This window comes from Onychomys torridus, chromosome 7 (assembly GCF_903995425.1).
Source record: "Onychomys torridus chromosome 7, mOncTor1.1, whole genome shotgun sequence".
NCBI lineage: Eukaryota > Metazoa > Chordata > Mammalia > Rodentia > Cricetidae > Onychomys > Onychomys torridus.
Genome location: NC_050449.1, coordinates 91529619 through 91545708, shown reverse-complemented (window position 1 = coordinate 91545708; position 16090 = coordinate 91529619). Strand labels below are relative to the sequence as shown.

The 16090-nt window shown below is 47.6% G+C and overlaps 2 protein-coding genes across 2 annotated transcripts; both read right to left on the bottom strand.

The window, feature by feature from the left end:
* Positions 1 to 260: 260 nt before the first annotated feature.
* Positions 261 to 1058, bottom strand: LOC118587640 (proline-rich protein 23A3-like). Its single transcript, XM_036193644.1, has one exon. The coding sequence runs from the start codon at positions 1056 to 1058 to the stop codon at positions 261 to 263; it is 798 nt and encodes a 265-aa protein (XP_036049537.1).
* A 4496-nt stretch (positions 1059 to 5554) lies between these two features.
* Positions 5555 to 6352, bottom strand: LOC118587639 (proline-rich protein 23A3-like). Its single transcript, XM_036193643.1, has one exon. It carries the CDS (start codon positions 6350 to 6352, stop codon positions 5555 to 5557), a length of 798 nt encoding a protein of 265 aa, XP_036049536.1.
* Positions 6353 to 16090: the final 9738 nt, after the last annotated feature.

The window sequence follows — 16090 nt, the reverse complement described above, 5'->3', positions numbered from 1 at the left end:
AGATGAAGCTTTGAATTGGCAAGCAGATTTGTGGTTCTGGAAGGCAGCGTTTTGACTTGAGGGGTGAGATCTAGTGTCTCCATTCTTGCATAGTGCACAGCAAATAAACACCTGTTTTGTAGGCAGGCTCAACGTTGGGTTATTTGGTGTCTGGAGTGGCACTGGGAATCCATAGGGCAGTCAGGGGAGTGTCCAAGTCACTCCGGGTTGGGAGAGCAGTTCTCTCTCTCTCTGTCTCTGTCTCTGTCTCTCTCTCTTTCCTAGAAGAGTCGCCTCCGGGCCTTGCAGCAAGGGCGCCCAGGCTTCTGAGCACTCTGAGGATCCTGTGCCTGATGACTTGGAGGAGGAGGCGATGGAGGGAGAGGCTGCAGTGGTGAACTGGGGAGAGGCCACAGCACGCTGCCTTTGAGGCTCCAGGTGGAGCTGGGAGCATATCTCTCTGCACCAGGAGGGGCTGATGGGCCCCAGGGTCGTGGTACTGGGCCCTGGAACAAAGGGCTGGGCACCCCGGTGAAGGGGAGAAGCAGCCCCGGGACCATGCCGGCTGGGGCGTTCATCCATGGCGTTGGCCTCACCAAACCTCCTAAGCCTCCTTGAGAGGCTTCATCTGAGTTTCCCAAGCCTTGGGTAAATGGTAGAAATGCACTGGAGGAACCCTGGTGGAGGGCGCCCCGGTGGTCCTGGGGCATTTCCTGCTGGCTGGTGTGCCAGAAACCAGGCTGGGCCCTCTGTGCGGAGTCCTGGAGACCCTCGGGCACCACGACGATGGAGTGTCCTGGGAGCGTCACTGGCATGACCGAATCAGGCTGGGGCTCCAGCAGCAGGTCGACGTCTTCCAGACGGAGTTGGAGGGCAAAGCCAGCAGGCAGGAACATGGTGGTGGTGAGCTGCTCGCTGGCCGGCCCGGTGGGTGCTTCCAGGTCTGGCTGTGCCTGCGTGCCCGGGCAGGTGCACCCGTGGAGGCAGGGGCGCTTGGCGGGCCTGGGTCCTTCTGGCTGTGGTGGCCAGCAGGGCAGCGGGTTGGCGCTGGGGCTGCGGGGCCGCACTCCTGGCTTCATGGTGGCAACGAGGCCTTGGCACTTGACGAGAGTTGCAAGACAAAGTCCGATGTAGCTGATGGACTTGTGTGCTGGAAGTCTTCCTCGGGGACAGCTGAAGTCTGGCTGCTTCTGGGCGCTGGTCGTCTTCCTTCAGGACAGCTGTCCTCTGGCTTCTTCTGCAAGAGTCTCTGTGGACCCTCTAGGAGAGAGATGTGATCAGGATGACTGGACTGATCAAGAGTGTTTGCACAGGACCACAGCTCCCTATTTAAGCCTGGCTTTGAGAAAGCCCCACCCAGACAGGGCGGGGCCCAGCCAAGGTGTGACCCTTGGCCTTCAAGAACCCACCTGTGGGCAAGTGTGTGTGTCTGTGTGTGTGTGTGTGTGTGTGTGTGTGTGTGTGTGCGCATGCGCGTGCGTGCACACACAGGTGTTATTGGGTGGTGGTGGTCGAGAGAAGAAATCGACCTTTGCATGTCTTTAGTGTTTGTATAGCCTGATTTTTGGCAACACTAAGAAACGGGAAAACCGTTTTCCCGAACCCTTCCTACATTCTCATGGATTCCTTGTCCCATGCCCACATACCAAGTCCCAATAGTTTTCTTCATTCCCCAAATCAAACGGAAATGGAAATTCACAAAGTGAAACTTCAGTTGTTGGGAGGAGGTCAAGGTTGGTAATAAAACCAGTGGCTAAATTTTTGTATAGGACTATTTTTTAATTTAATCCAAAATCCATATCAGATTTATATGGTATCACGTGCAAAGACTTGATCTAAGAAAATACCCCAAGGTTGGAGTGTTTGTCTCACATGCTGGAGGACAATGGGTTCTATCCCCAGAAAGAAATTTTAAAAAGTATTGGTGGGAGTAGTTTAGAACATCCATAACCCCAGAAGTTGGGACACAAGGACAGCAAGATCAGGAGTTCAAGGTCAGCCAGAGGCATGGGGAGTACTAGGCCAGCCTGTGGAAAAGGGGAATTCCAGGCTAGGCTGGATCCATGAAACCCTGGCTCTAAGACTTGATTAGTTTTTCCTCAAAGGTCATCAGGGGTGGAAAATAAATCTTTCAAAATCAAAACCCTCTTGGTTTGTATTAAAAATGGAAATTAAGCAATGTCAGCTTAATTGATAAGTGGCATCTTTGATTTGTTTTTCTTGTTCTATTATTTTGTGGTGTTCTGTGTTTGACACTTGACACCAATGTTACTCTTTATGACTCTCTCCCTGTCTTCCCTCCTTCTCTCTTTTTCCCTTCCCTATTAGAGGAGCTCATCCTCACACATGCCAGACAAACACTAGAGCTAAGGGCCAAGCCCAGCCCCTTAGTGGGCCTGTTTGTTCCTTTGGTTATTTACTTACATACTTATGTACTTAGTTCTTTGTTTATATCTAACAATGGTCAGGTATTCCATCTGGACTACTCAAGATGTAGGCCAAAGATCTTGATGGGTGAGGGGACCAAGCTTTCTCCTTTCCATATTTAATGAATGTTTCTTTTTCTTTTCTTTCTTTCTTATTTAATTTTTAATTCATTTTTATTTTTATTGTTTGGTTTTTGGAGACAGAGTTTCTCTTGTGTAGCTTGGTGCCTGTCCTGGAACTCCAACTGTGGACCAGGCTGGCCTGAAACTCGCAGAGATCTCTCTGACTCTGCCTCCCAAGTGCTGAGATTAAAGGCATGCACCACCACTGCCCAGCCATGGAATGGTTCTTACCTTTTAAATAGTATATCAATGAATCTACTACTTGGCCCTCTGGCTATCCATGGAAAACACTGCTAAATGAGAGCAAGAAATGTAATGCCTCCATCTGCCCTGCTGAGTGACCTTCTTGGAAAAGTTCTCCGAAAAGTCTTCCTCCTTCCGTTTCTCTCCTCCTCCTAACAACTATATAAAATACTGGGTTTCCTTAGGACATTCTCATACAAGTGTAAAATAGACCTTGATTTCATTCATAACCCACCACCCGCTCTTCTTGCTGGCTCTACTCCTTTTCATCTTTATTCCTCAATTATTCTAAGAACTTTAGAAATACTTTCAGCGTTTCTTTACAGCAAGAAAGTCATGTATCCAACCCAACAAACCAAAACACACAATGTGGTGAGGATAACGTTGACTTCTGATCAACTGTCTCTACTTCCCAAAGCCTGTGGTGCATGAACCAACACCTACATTCCTTCTCCTGCTGTGTTGGGGATCTTTCCACCTCCATAGCACCAGATTCAGTTTGGGTCCTCCCACCTTAAATGATTCAATCAAGAAAAATCCCTCACAGGTGTACATGACCTCTGTCTTTAATTCTAGAGGTAATGAAGATGACAACCCAGACTAGACACCACAAACTCCCTGTTTAAGAAGTTCTTAACCTCTGATTTTTTTCATTCTGTTTAAACTTTATTTATATTTCATTGGCTTATGTGCAAATTGTAGGCCTTTGTTAGTGTATATGCACTTGGGCCACACAGGAGCCTGGAGAGAAGAGGATGTTAGAGATCTTGCTGAACTGTAGTTACAGGTGGTTAAGTGCTATCCTGTGGGTACTACAAGAGCAGACAGTGCTTCTAAGTGAACGGTTCACTACAGTCCTAATGCTGGGACACTTGAAAGAGTTCCTCAGGGATTGAGGACCCACAACCTTGAAATTATTTGCTACTTCATAACTAATTTTACTACTGTAATGAATTATTTTGTAAATATCTGCTCTGTTGTATCCCTTTCATGGGACCTCTGAGCCCTCAAAGTGGCCTCACACGGGTTGAGGATCAATACTCTAAGTGCTGAGCCATCTCTCCCGTCCCTCTTTACTTTTTGATCTCTTTGACACTGTCCCTTACAGCTCCCATTGCCCTAGAACCTTCTGTGTAGCAGCTGTGAGTGGGCTCCAACTCCTGCTCCAGCTGCCCTCACCTGGATTCCGGGCATGCAGCACCACACTCGGTGGATCCTCATAGTTTCCCATGTTCCTTTCCCAGCTTACCTCTCTGTCAGGTTTACCAAAATTCAGTGTTGCCAGTGGGGACCTGAACCCTCCCTATCTTCTCTCAGTGTCCCCACTGCTGCTGTAGGAAGCATGGGCCACCACACCTAGCACAGTTTATCCTCATATCTGGATGGAATGGAGTATTAAAACCACCAGATAGTTATTCAATTTCACTTTTCCTGTGAAAAATGATGGTCCTGTCCTATCTTACAAAAAACAATAACCTTTTCCCACTGAATCCCATCAATTGCAGGTGTTTATTTGTTTGTTTGTTTATTTATTTATTCATTTATTTATTTATTGTGTGTGTTCATTTCTTTGTTTGTGTATTGTGATTCTATTTCAATTTTTAAAGATACCTGTTTTTCTTGATATCGGTAGGCAGAAGCAATTTCCGGCAATTGACATTTTAATATGTTTCTTATTGAAGATGATACTTTCGGTATTGCTTTATACTCTGTGTGGCCGAGGGAAATTGAGACCCTCCATTTCACTAGCAGGCTGATTTTCAAGCAATCTGTGTGTTCACAGTTCCCCAAAATGCTTGTGACTTTATTGTCCTCTTTCTCAAACACACACACACACACACCACACACACACACACACAGACACACAGAGAAAAACACACACACAAACTCTCTGTCTCTCCAGCTCTCTCTCTCAATAACTCCTTTTCACATACCAGGGTCCATATATTTTATTAATTAATAAGTGATGTTGGAATTACGAATATGGCTCTGGGGAAGAGCATTTCAAAAGTAAGTCATGAAACTGGAGTCTTTCTTTGGAGAGCAAGCTCCAGTCCAGACAGATCTGCTAGGGAGTCTGGTTTTCCAGGGCTGGAGCTGAAGGCACATGCCAGCTCACCTGCCCAAACTGCTTCCTCAAGCCGCTGTCATTTTGTTTGTTGGTTGGTTTGTTATCCTAGTCCTCTGAGATGGCGTTTCCCTGTGTAGGCTTGGTTGTCCTGAGGAGATAGACACAGGAGGACTGTTGCAGCAGGTTAAGGGATAGTTGGGAAGCAGCAGAGAAGCATCATAGGGTCAGGGCTTGGCACCATCTTCTCCCACTGGGGTATTTGTTGGTTCCTGGAGGAGCAGTAGCGTGAACTGTCCAAGAGGCCGAAGGCACGGCCAAGTCTCCATCCAGTCAGGGGAACACAGAAGGGACAGTGGCGGAGTGCAAACCCAGGACTCTTGGTTCCGTTGAAATAGTGGATGGACACTGAGAGTGTGTGTGCAGGGAGCCAGCGATGCAAATGAGGGGGATGTGGAAGGTTTCGAGATGAAGCTTTGAATTGGCAAGCAGATTTGTGGTTCTGGAAGGCAGCGTTTTGACTTGAGGGGTGAGATCTAGTGTCTCCATTCCTGCATAGTGCACAGCAAATAAACACCTGTTTTGTAGGCAGGCTCAACGTTGGGTTATTTGGTGTCTGGGAATCCATAGGGCAGTCAGGGGAGTGTCCAAGTCACTCCGGGTTGGGAGAGCAGTTCTCTCTGTCTCTGTCTCTGTCTCTGTCTCTGTCTCTTTCCTAGAAGAGTCGCCTCCGTGCCTTGCAGCAAGGGCGCCCGGGCTTCTGAGCACTCTGAGGATCCTGTGTCTGATGACTTGGAGGAGGAGGCGATGGAGGGAGAGGCTGCAGTGGTGAACTGGGGAGAGGCCACAGCACGCTGCCTTTGAGGCTCCAGGTGGAGCTGGGAGCATATCTCTCTGCACCAGGAGGGGCTGATGGGCCCCAGGGTCGTGGCACTGGGCCCTGGAACAAAGGGCTGGGCACCCCGGTGAAGGGGAGAAGCAGCCCCGGGACCATGCCGGCTGGGGCGTTCATCCATGGCGTCGGCCTCACCAAACCTCCTAAGCCTCCTTGAGAGGCTTCATCTGAGTTTCCCAAGCCTTGGGTAAATGGTAGAAATGCACTGGAGGAACCCTGGTGGAGGGCGCCCCGGTGGTCCTGGGGCATTTCCTGCTGGCTGGTGTGCCAGAAACCAGGCTGGGCCCTCTGTGCGGAGTCCTGGAGACCCTCGGGCACCACGACGATGGAGTGTCCTGGGAGCGTCACTGGCATGACCGAATCAGGCTGGGGCTCCAGCAGCAGGTCGACGTCTTCCAGACGGAGTTGGAGGGCAAAGCCAGCAGGCAGGAACATGGTGGTGGTGAGCTGCTCGCTGGCCGGCCCGGTGGGTGCTTCCAGGTCTGGCTGTGCCTGCGTGCCCGGGCAGGTGCACCCGTGGAGGCAGGGGCGCTTGGCGGGCCTGGGTCCTTCTGGCTGTGGTGGCCAGCAGGGCAGCGGGTTGGCGCTGGGGCTGCGGGGCCGCACTCCTGGCTTCATGGTGGCAACGAGGCCTTGGCACTTGACGAGAGTTGCAAGACAAAGTCCGATGTAGCTGATGGACTTGTGTGCTGGAAGTCTTCCTCGGGGACAGCTGAAGTCTGGCTGCTTCTGGGCGCTGGTCGTCTTCCTTCAGGACAGCTGTCCTCTGGCTTCTTCTGCAAGAGTCTCTGTGGACCCTCTAGGAGAGAGATGTGATCAGGATGACTGGACTGATCAAGAGTGTTTGCACAGGACCACAGCTCCCTATTTAAGCCTGGCTTCTGAGAAAGCCCCACCCAGACAGGGCGGGGCCCAGCCAAGGTGTGACCCTTGGCCTTCAAGAACCCACCTGTGGGCAAGTGTGTGTGTGTGTGTGTGTGTGTGTGTGTGTGTGTGTGTGTGCGCATGCGCGTGCGTGCACACACAGGTGTTATTGGGTGGTGGTGGTCGAGAGAAGAAATCGACCTTTGCATGTCTTTAGTGTTTGTATAGCCTGATTTTTGGCAACACTAAGAAACGGGAAAACCGTTTTCCCGAACCCTTCCTACATTCTCATGGATTCCTTGTCCCATGCCCACATACCAAGTCCCAATAGTTTTCTTCATTCCCCAAATCAAACGGAAATGGAAATTCACAAAGTGAAACTTCAGTTGTTGGGAGGAGGTCAAGGTTGGTAATAAAACCAGTGGCTAAATTTTTGTATAGGACTATTTTTTAATTTAATCCAAAATCCATATCAGATTTATATGGTATCACGTGCAAAGACTTGATCTAAGAAAATACCCCAAGGTTGGAGTGTTTGTCTCACATGCTGGAGGACAATGGGTTCTATCCCCAGAAAGAAATTTTAAAAAGTATTGGTGGGAGTAGTTTAGAACATCCATAACCCCAGAAGTTGGGACACAAGGACAGCAAGATCAGGAGTTCAAGGTCAGCCAGAGGCATGGGGAGTATTAGGCCAGTCCTGTGGAAAAGGGGAATTCCAGGCTAGGCTGGATCCATGAAACCCTGGCTCTAAGACTTGATTAGTTTTTCCTCAAAGGTCATCAGGGGTGGAAAATAAATCTTTCAAAATCAAAACCCTCTTGGTTTGTATTAAAAATGGAAATTAAGCAATGTCAGCTTAATTGATAAGTGGCATCTTTGATTTGTTTTTCTTGTTCTATTATTTTGTCATGTTCTGTGTTTGACACTTGACACCAGTTTTACTCTTTATGACTCTGTCTTCCCTTCTTCTCTCTTTTCCCTTCCCTATTGGAGGAGCTCATCCTCACACATGCCAGACAAACACTAGAGCTAAGGGCCAAGCCCAGCCCCTTAGTGGGCCTGTTTGTTCCTTTGGTTATTTACTTACTTACTTACTTATCTACTTATTTCTTTGTTTATATCTAAGAGGGGACAGGTAGTCCGTGTGGGCTACTCAAGATGTAGGCCAAAGATCTTGATGGGTGAGGGGGACCAAGCTTTCTCCTTTCCATATTTAATGAATGTTTTTTTCCTCTCTTTCCTTTTAATTTTTAATTTATTTTTATTTTTATTGTTTGGTTTTTGGAGACAGGGTTTCTCTTGTGTAGCTTGGTGCCTTTCCTGGAATTTGGGCTGGCCTGAAACTCACAGAGATCTCTCTGACTCTGCCTCCCAAGTGCTGAGATTAAAGGCATGCACCACCACTGCCCAGCCATGGAATGGTTCTTACCTTTTAAATAGTATATCAATGAATCTACTACTTGGCCCTCTGGCTATCCATGGAAAACACTGCTAAATGAGAGCAAGAAATGTAATGCCCCTGCCCTGCTGAGTGATCTTCTTGGAAAAGTTCTCCGAAAAGTCTTCCTCCTTCCGTTTCTCTCCTCCTCCTAACAACTATATAAAATACTGGGTTTCCTTAGGACATTCTCATACAAGTGTAAAATAGACCTTGATTTCATTCATAACCCACCACCCGCTCTTCTTGCTGGCTCTACTCCTTTTCATCTTTATTCCTCAATTATTCTAAGAACTTTAGAAATACTTTCAGCGTTTCTTTACAGCAAGAAAGTCATGTATCCAACCCAACAAACCAAAACACACAATGTGGTGAGGATAACGTTGACTTCTGATCAACTGTCTCTACTTCCCAAAGCCTGTGGTGCATGAACCAACACCTACATTCCTTCTCCTGCTGTGTTGGGGATCTTTCCACCTCCATAGCACCAGATTCAGTTTGGGTCCTCCCACCTTAAATGATTCAATCAAGAAAAATCCCTCACAGGTGTACATGACCTCTGTCTTTAATTCTAGAGGTAATGAAGATGACAACCCAGACTAGACACCACAAACTCCCTGTTTAAGAAGTTCTTAACCTCTGATTTTTTTCATTCTGTTTAAACTTTATTTATATTTCATTGGCTTATGTGCAAATTGTAGGCCTTTGTTAGTGTATATGCACTTGGGCCACACAGGAGCCTGGAGAGAAGAGGATGTTAGAGATCTTGCTGAACTGTAGTTACAGGTGGTTAAGTGCTATCCTGTGGGTACTACAAGAGCAGACAGTGCTTCTAAGTGAACGGTTCACTACAGTCCTAATGCTGGGACACTTGAAAGAGTTCCTCAGGGATTGAGGACCCACAACCTTGAAATTATTTGCTACTTCATAACTAATTTTACTACTGTAATGAATTATTTTGTAAATATCTGCTCTGTTGTATCCCTTTCATGGGACCTCTGAGCCCTCAAAGTGGCCTCACACGGGTTGAGGATCAATACTCTAAGTGCTGAGCCATCTCTCCCGTCCCTCTTTACTTTTTGATCTCTTTGACACTGTCCCCTTACAGCTCCCATTGCCCTAGAACCTTCTGTGTAGCAGCTGTGAGTGGGCTCCAACTCCTGCTCCAGCTGCCCTCACCTGGATTCCGGGCATGCAGCACCACACTCGGTGGATCCTCATAGTTTCCCATGTTCCTTTCCCAGCTTACCTCTCTGTCAGGTTTACCAAAATTCAGTGTTGCCAGTGGGGACCTGAACCCTCCCTATCTTCTCTCAGTGTCCCCACTGCTGCTGTAGGAAGCATGGGCCACCACACCTAGCACAGTTTATCCTCATATCTGGATGGAATGGAGTATTAAAACCACCAGATAGTTATTCAATTTCACTTTTCCTGTGAAAAATGATGGTCCTGTCCTATCTTACAAAAAACAATAACCTTTTCCCACTGAATCCCATCAATTGCAGGTGTTTATTTGTTTGTTTGTTTATTTATTTATTCATTTATTTATTTATTGTGTGTGTTCATTTCTTTGTTGTGTATTGTGATTCTATTTCAATTTTTAAAGATACCTGTTTTTCTTGATATCGGTAGGCAGAAGCAATTTCCGGCAATTGACATTTTAATATGTTTCTTATTGAAGATGATACTTTCGGTATTGCTTTATACTCTGTGTGGCCGAGGGAAATTGAGACCCTCCATTTCACTAGCAGGCTGATTTTCAAGCAATCTGTGTGTTCACAGTTCCCCAAAATGCTTGTGACTTTATTGTCCTCTTTCTCAAACACACACACACACACACACACACACACACACACACAGACACACAGAGAAAAACACACACACAAACTCTCTGTCTCTCCAGCTCTCTCTCTCAATAACTCCTTTTCACATACCAGGGTCCATATATTTTATTAATTAATAAGTGATGTTGGAATTACGAATATGGCTCTGGGGAAGAGCATTTCAAAAGTAAGTCATGAAACTGGAGTCTTTCTTTGGGAGAGCAAGCTCCAGTCCAGACAGATCTGCTAGGGAGTCTGGTTTTCCAGGGCTGGAGCTGAAGGCACATGCCAGCTCACCTGCCCAAACTGCTTCCTCAAGCCGCTGTCATTTTGTTTGTTGGTTGGTTTGTTATCCTAGTCTTCTGAGATGGCGTTTCCCCTGTGTAGGCTTGGTTGTCCTGAGGAGATAGACACAGGAGGACTGTTGCAGCAGGTTAAGGGATAGTTGGGAAGCAGCAGAGAAGCATCATAGGGTCAGGGCTTGGCACCATCTTCTCCCACTGGGGTATTTGTTGGTTCCTGGAGGAGCAGTAGCGTGAACTGTCCAAGAGGCCGAAGGCACGGCCAAGTCTCCATCCAGTCAGGGGAACACAGAAGGGACAGTGGCGGAGTGCAAACCCAGGACTCTTGGTTCCGTTGAAATAGTGGATGGACACTGAGAGTGTGTGTGCAGGGAGCCAGCGATGCAAATGAGGGGGATGTGGAAGGTTTCGAGATGAAGCTTTGAATTGGCAAGCAGATTTGTGGTTCTGGAAGGCAGCGTTTTGACTTGAGGGGTGAGATCTAGTGTCTCCATTCCTGCATAGTGCACAGCAAATAAACACCTGTTTTGTAGGCAGGCTCAACGTTGGGTTATTTGGTGTCTGGGAATCCATAGGGCAGTCAGGGGAGTGTCCAAGTCACTCCGGGTTGGGAGAGCAGTTCTCTCTGTCTCTGTCTCTGTCTCTGTCTCTGTCTCTTTCCTAGAAGAGTCGCCTCCGTGCCTTGCAGCAAGGGCGCCCGGGCTTCTGAGCACTCTGAGGATCCTGTGTCTGATGACTTGGAGGAGGAGGCGATGGAGGGAGAGGCTGCAGTGGTGAACTGGGGAGAGGCCACAGCACGCTGCCTTTGAGGCTCCAGGTGGAGCTGGGAGCATATCTCTCTGCACCAGGAGGGGCTGATGGGCCCCAGGGTCGTGGCACTGGGCCCTGGAACAAAGGGCTGGGCACACCCGGTGAAGGGGAGAAGCAGCCCCGGGACCATGCCGGCTGGGGCGTTCATCCATGGCGTCGGCCTCACCAAACCTCCTAAGCCTCCTTGAGAGGCTTCATCTGAGTTTCCCAAGCCTTGGGTAAATGGTAGAAATGCACTGGAGGAACCCTGGTGGAGGGCGCCCCGGTGGTCCTGGGGCATTTCCTGCTGGCTGGTGTGCCAGAAACCAGGCTGGGCCCTCTGTGCGGAGTCCTGGAGACCCTCGGGCACCACGACGATGGAGTGTCCTGGGAGCGTCACTGGCATGACCGAATCAGGCTGGGGCTCCAGCAGCAGGTCGACGTCTTCCAGACGGAGTTGGAGGGCAAAGCCAGCAGGCAGGAACATGGTGGTGGTGAGCTGCTCGCTGGCCGGCCCGGTGGGTGCTTCCAGGTCTGGCTGTGCCTGCGTGCCCGGGCAGGTGCACCCGTGGAGGCAGGGGCGCTTGGCGGGCCTGGGTCCTTCTGGCTGTGGTGGCCAGCAGGGCAGCGGGTTGGCGCTGGGGCTGCGGGGCCGCACTCCTGGCTTCATGGTGGCAACGAGGCCTTGGCACTTGACGAGAGTTGCAAGACAAAGTCCGATGTAGCTGATGGACTTGTGTGCTGGAAGTCTTCCTCGGGGACAGCTGAAGTCTGGCTGCTTCTGGGCGCTGGTCGTCTTCCTTCAGGACAGCTGTCCTCTGGCTTCTTCTGCAAGAGTCTCTGTGGACCCTCTAGGAGAGAGATGTGATCAGGATGACTGGACTGATCAAGAGTGTTTGCACAGGACCACAGCTCCCTATTTAAGCCTGGCTTCTGAGAAAGCCCCACCCAGACAGGGCGGGGCCCAGCCAAGGTGTGACCCTTGGCCTTCAAGAACCCACCTGTGGGCAAGTGTGTGTGTGTGTGTGTGTGTGTGTGTGTGTGTGTGTGTGTGCGCATGCGCGTGCGTGCACACACAGGTGTTATTGGGTGGTGGTGGTCGAGAGAAGAAATCGACCTTTGCATGTCTTTAGTGTTTGTATAGCCTGATTTTTGGCAACACTAAGAAACGGGAAAACCGTTTTCCCGAACCCTTCCTACATTCTCATGGATTCCTTGTCCCATGCCCACATACCAAGTCCCAATAGTTTTCTTCATTCCCCAAATCAAACGGAAATGGAAATTCACAAAGTGAAACTTCAGTTGTTGGGAGGAGGTCAAGGTTGGTAATAAAACCAGTGGCTAAATTTTTGTATAGGACTATTTTTTAATTTAATCCAAAATCCATATCAGATTTATATGGTATCACGTGCAAAGACTTGATCTAAGAAAATACCCCAAGGTTGGAGTGTTTGTCTCACATGCTGGAGGACAATGGGTTCTATCCCCAGAAAGAAATTTTAAAAAGTATTGGTGGGAGTAGTTTAGAACATCCATAACCCCAGAAGTTGGGACACAAGGACAGCAAGATCAGGAGTTCAAGGTCAGCCAGAGGCATGGGGAGTATTAGGCCAGTCTGTGGAAAAGGGGAATTCCAGGCTAGGCTGGATCCATGAAACCCTGGCTCTAAGACTTGATTAGTTTTTCCTCAAAGGTCATCAGGGGTGGAAAATAAATCTTTCAAAATCAAAACCCTCTTGGTTTGTATTAAAAATGGAAATTAAGCAATGTCAGCTTAATTGATAAGTGGCATCTTTGATTTGTTTTCTTGTTCTATTATTTTGTCATGTTCTGTGTTTGACACTTGACACCAGTTTTACTCTTTATGACTCTGTCTTCCCTTCTTCTCTCTTTTCCCTTCCCTATTGGAGGAGCTCATCCTCACACATGCCAGACAAACACTAGAGCTAAGGGCCAAGCCCAGCCCCTTAGTGGGCCTGTTTGTTCCTTTGGTTATTTACTTACTTACTTACTTATCTACTTATTTCTTTGTTTATATCTAAGAGGGGACAGGTAGTCCGTGTGGGCTACTCAAGATGTAGGCCAAAGATCTTGATGGGTGAGGGGACCAAGCTTTCTCCTTTCCATATTTAATGAATGTTTTTTTTTCCTCTCTTTCCTTTTTAATTTTTAATTTATTTTTATTTTTATTGTTTGGTTTTTGGAGACAGGGTTTCTCTTGTGTAGCTTGGTGCCTTTCCTGGAATTTGGGCTGGCCTGAAACTCACAGAGATCTCTCTGACTCTGCCTCCCAAGTGCTGAGATTAAAGGCATGCACCACCACTGCCCAGCCATGGAATGGTTCTTACCTTTTAAATAGTATATCAATGAATCTACTACTTGGCCCTCTGGCTATCCATGGAAAACACTGCTAAATGAGAGCAAGAAATGTAATGCCTCCTGCTTAGTGATCTTCTTGGAAAAGTTCTCCGAAAAGTCTTCCTCCTTCCGTTTCTCTCCTCCTCCTAACAACTATATAAAATACTGGGTTTCCTTAGGACATTCTCATACAAGTGTAAAATAGACCTTGATTTCATTCATAACCCACCACCCGCTCTTCTTGCTGGCTCTACTCCTTTTCATCTTTATTCCTCAATTATTCTAAGAACTTTAGAAATACTTTCAGCGTTTCTTTACAGCAAGAAAGTCATGTATCCAACCCAACAAACCAAAACACACAATGTGGTGAGGATAACGTTGACTTCTGATCAACTGTCTCTACTTCCCAAAGCCTGTGGTGCATGAACCAACACCTACATTCCTTCTCCTGCTGTGTTGGGGATCTTTCCACCTCCATAGCACCAGATTCAGTTTGGGTCCTCCCACCTTAAATGATTCAATCAAGAAAAATCCCTCACAGGTGTACATGACCTCTGTCTTTAATTCTAGAGGTAATGAAGATGACAACCCAGACTAGACACCACAAACTCCCTGTTTAAGAAGTTCTTAACCTCTGATTTTTTTCATTCTGTTTAAACTTTATTTATATTTCATTGGCTTATGTGCAAATTGTAGGCCTTTGTTAGTGTATATGCACTTGGGCCACACAGGAGCCTGGAGAGAAGAGGATGTTAGAGATCTTGCTGAACTGTAGTTACAGGTGGTTAAGTGCTATCCTGTGGGTACTACAAGAGCAGACAGTGCTTCTAAGTGAACGGTTCACTACAGTCCTAATGCTGGGACACTTGAAAGAGTTCCTCAGGGATTGAGGACCCACAACCTTGAAATTATTTGCTACTTCATAACTAATTTACTACTGTAATGAATTATTTTGTAAATATCTGCTCTGTTGTATCCCTTTCATGGGACCTCTGAGCCCTCAAAGTGGCCTCACACGGGTTGAGGATCAATACTCTAAGTGCTGAGCCATCTCTCCCGTCCCTCTTTACTTTTTGATCTCTTTGACACTGTCCCTTACAGCTCCCATTGCCCTAGAACCTTCTGTGTAGCAGCTGTGAGTGGGCTCCAACTCCTGCTCCAGCTGCCCTCACCTGGATTCCGGGCATGCAGCACCACACTCGGTGGATCCTCATAGTTTCCCATGTTCCTTTCCCAGCTTACCTCTCTGTCAGGTTTACCAAAATTCAGTGTTGCCAGTGGGGACCTGAACCCTCCCTATCTTCTCTCAGTGTCCCCACTGCTGCTGTAGGAAGCATGGGCCACCACACCTAGCACAGTTTATCCTCATATCTGGATGGAATGGAGTATTAAAACCACCAGATAGTTATTCAATTTCACTTTTCCTGTGAAAAATGATGGTCCTGTCCTATCTTACAAAAAACAATAACCTTTTCCCACTGAATCCCATCAATTGCAGGTGTTTATTTGTTTGTTTGTTTATTTATTTATTCATTTATTTATTTATTGTGTGTGTTCATTTCTTTGTTTGTGTATTGTGATTCTATTTCAATTTTTAAAGATACCTGTTTTTCTTGATATCGGTAGGCAGAAGCAATTTCCGGCAATTGACATTTTAATATGTTTCTTATTGAAGATGATACTTTCGGTATTGCTTTATACTCTGTGTGGCCGAGGGAAATTGAGACCCTCCATTTCACTAGCAGGCTGATTTTCAAGCAATCTGTGTGTTCACAGTTCCCCAAAATGCTTGTGACTTTATTGTCCTCTTTCTCAAACACACACACACACACACACACACACACACACACACACAGACACACAGAGAAAAACACACACACAAACTCTCTGTCTCTCCAGCTCTCTCTCTCAATAACTCCTTTTCACATACCAGGGTCCATATATTTTATTAATTAATAAGTGATGTTGGAATTACGAATATGGCTCTGGGGAAGAGCATTTCAAAAGTAAGTCATGAAACTGGAGTCTTTCTTTGGAGAGCAAGCTCCAGTCCAGACAGATCTGCTAGGGAGTCTGGTTTTCCAGGGCTGGAGCTGAAGGCACATGCCAGCTCACCTGCCCAAACTGCTTCCTCAAGCCGCTGTCATTTTGTTTGTTGGTTGGTTTGTTATCCTAGTCTTCTGAGATGGCGTTTCCCTGTGTAGGCTTGGTTGTCCTGAGGAGATAGACACAGGAGGACTGTTGCAGCAGGTTAAGGGATAGTTGGGAAGCAGCAGAGAAGCATCATAGGGTCAGGGCTTGGCACCATCTTCTCCCACGGGGGTATTTGTTGGTTCCTGGAGGAGCAGTAGCGTGAACTGTCCAAGAGGCCGAAGGCAAGGCCAAGTCTCCATCCAGTCAGGGGAACACAGAAGGGACAGTGGCGGAGTGCAAACCCAGGACTCTTGGTTCCGTTGAAATAGTGGATGGACACTGAGAGTGTGTGTGCAGGGAGCCAGCGATGCAAATGAGGGGGATGTGGAAGGTTTCGAGATGAAGCTTTGAATTGGCAAGCAGATTTGTGGTTCTGGAAGGCAGCGTTTTGACTTGAGGGGTGAGATCTAGTGTCTCCATTCCTGCATAGTGCACAGCAAATAAACACCTGTTTTGTAGGCAGGCTCAACGTTGGGTTATTTGGTGTCTGGGAATCCATAGGGCAGTCAGGGGAGTGTCCAAGTCACTCCGGGTTGGGAGAGCAGTTCTCTCTGTCTCTGTCTCTGTCTCTGTCTCTGTCTCTTTC

What these genes read in the sequence shown, in the direction of transcription:
- LOC118587640 (XM_036193644.1), bottom strand. Translation starts at nt 1,058, where the DNA reads ATGAAGCCAGGAGTGCGGCCCCGCAGCCCCAGCGCCAACCCGCTGCCC.
- LOC118587639 (XM_036193643.1), bottom strand. Translation starts at nt 6,352, where the DNA reads ATGAAGCCAGGAGTGCGGCCCCGCAGCCCCAGCGCCAACCCGCTGCCC.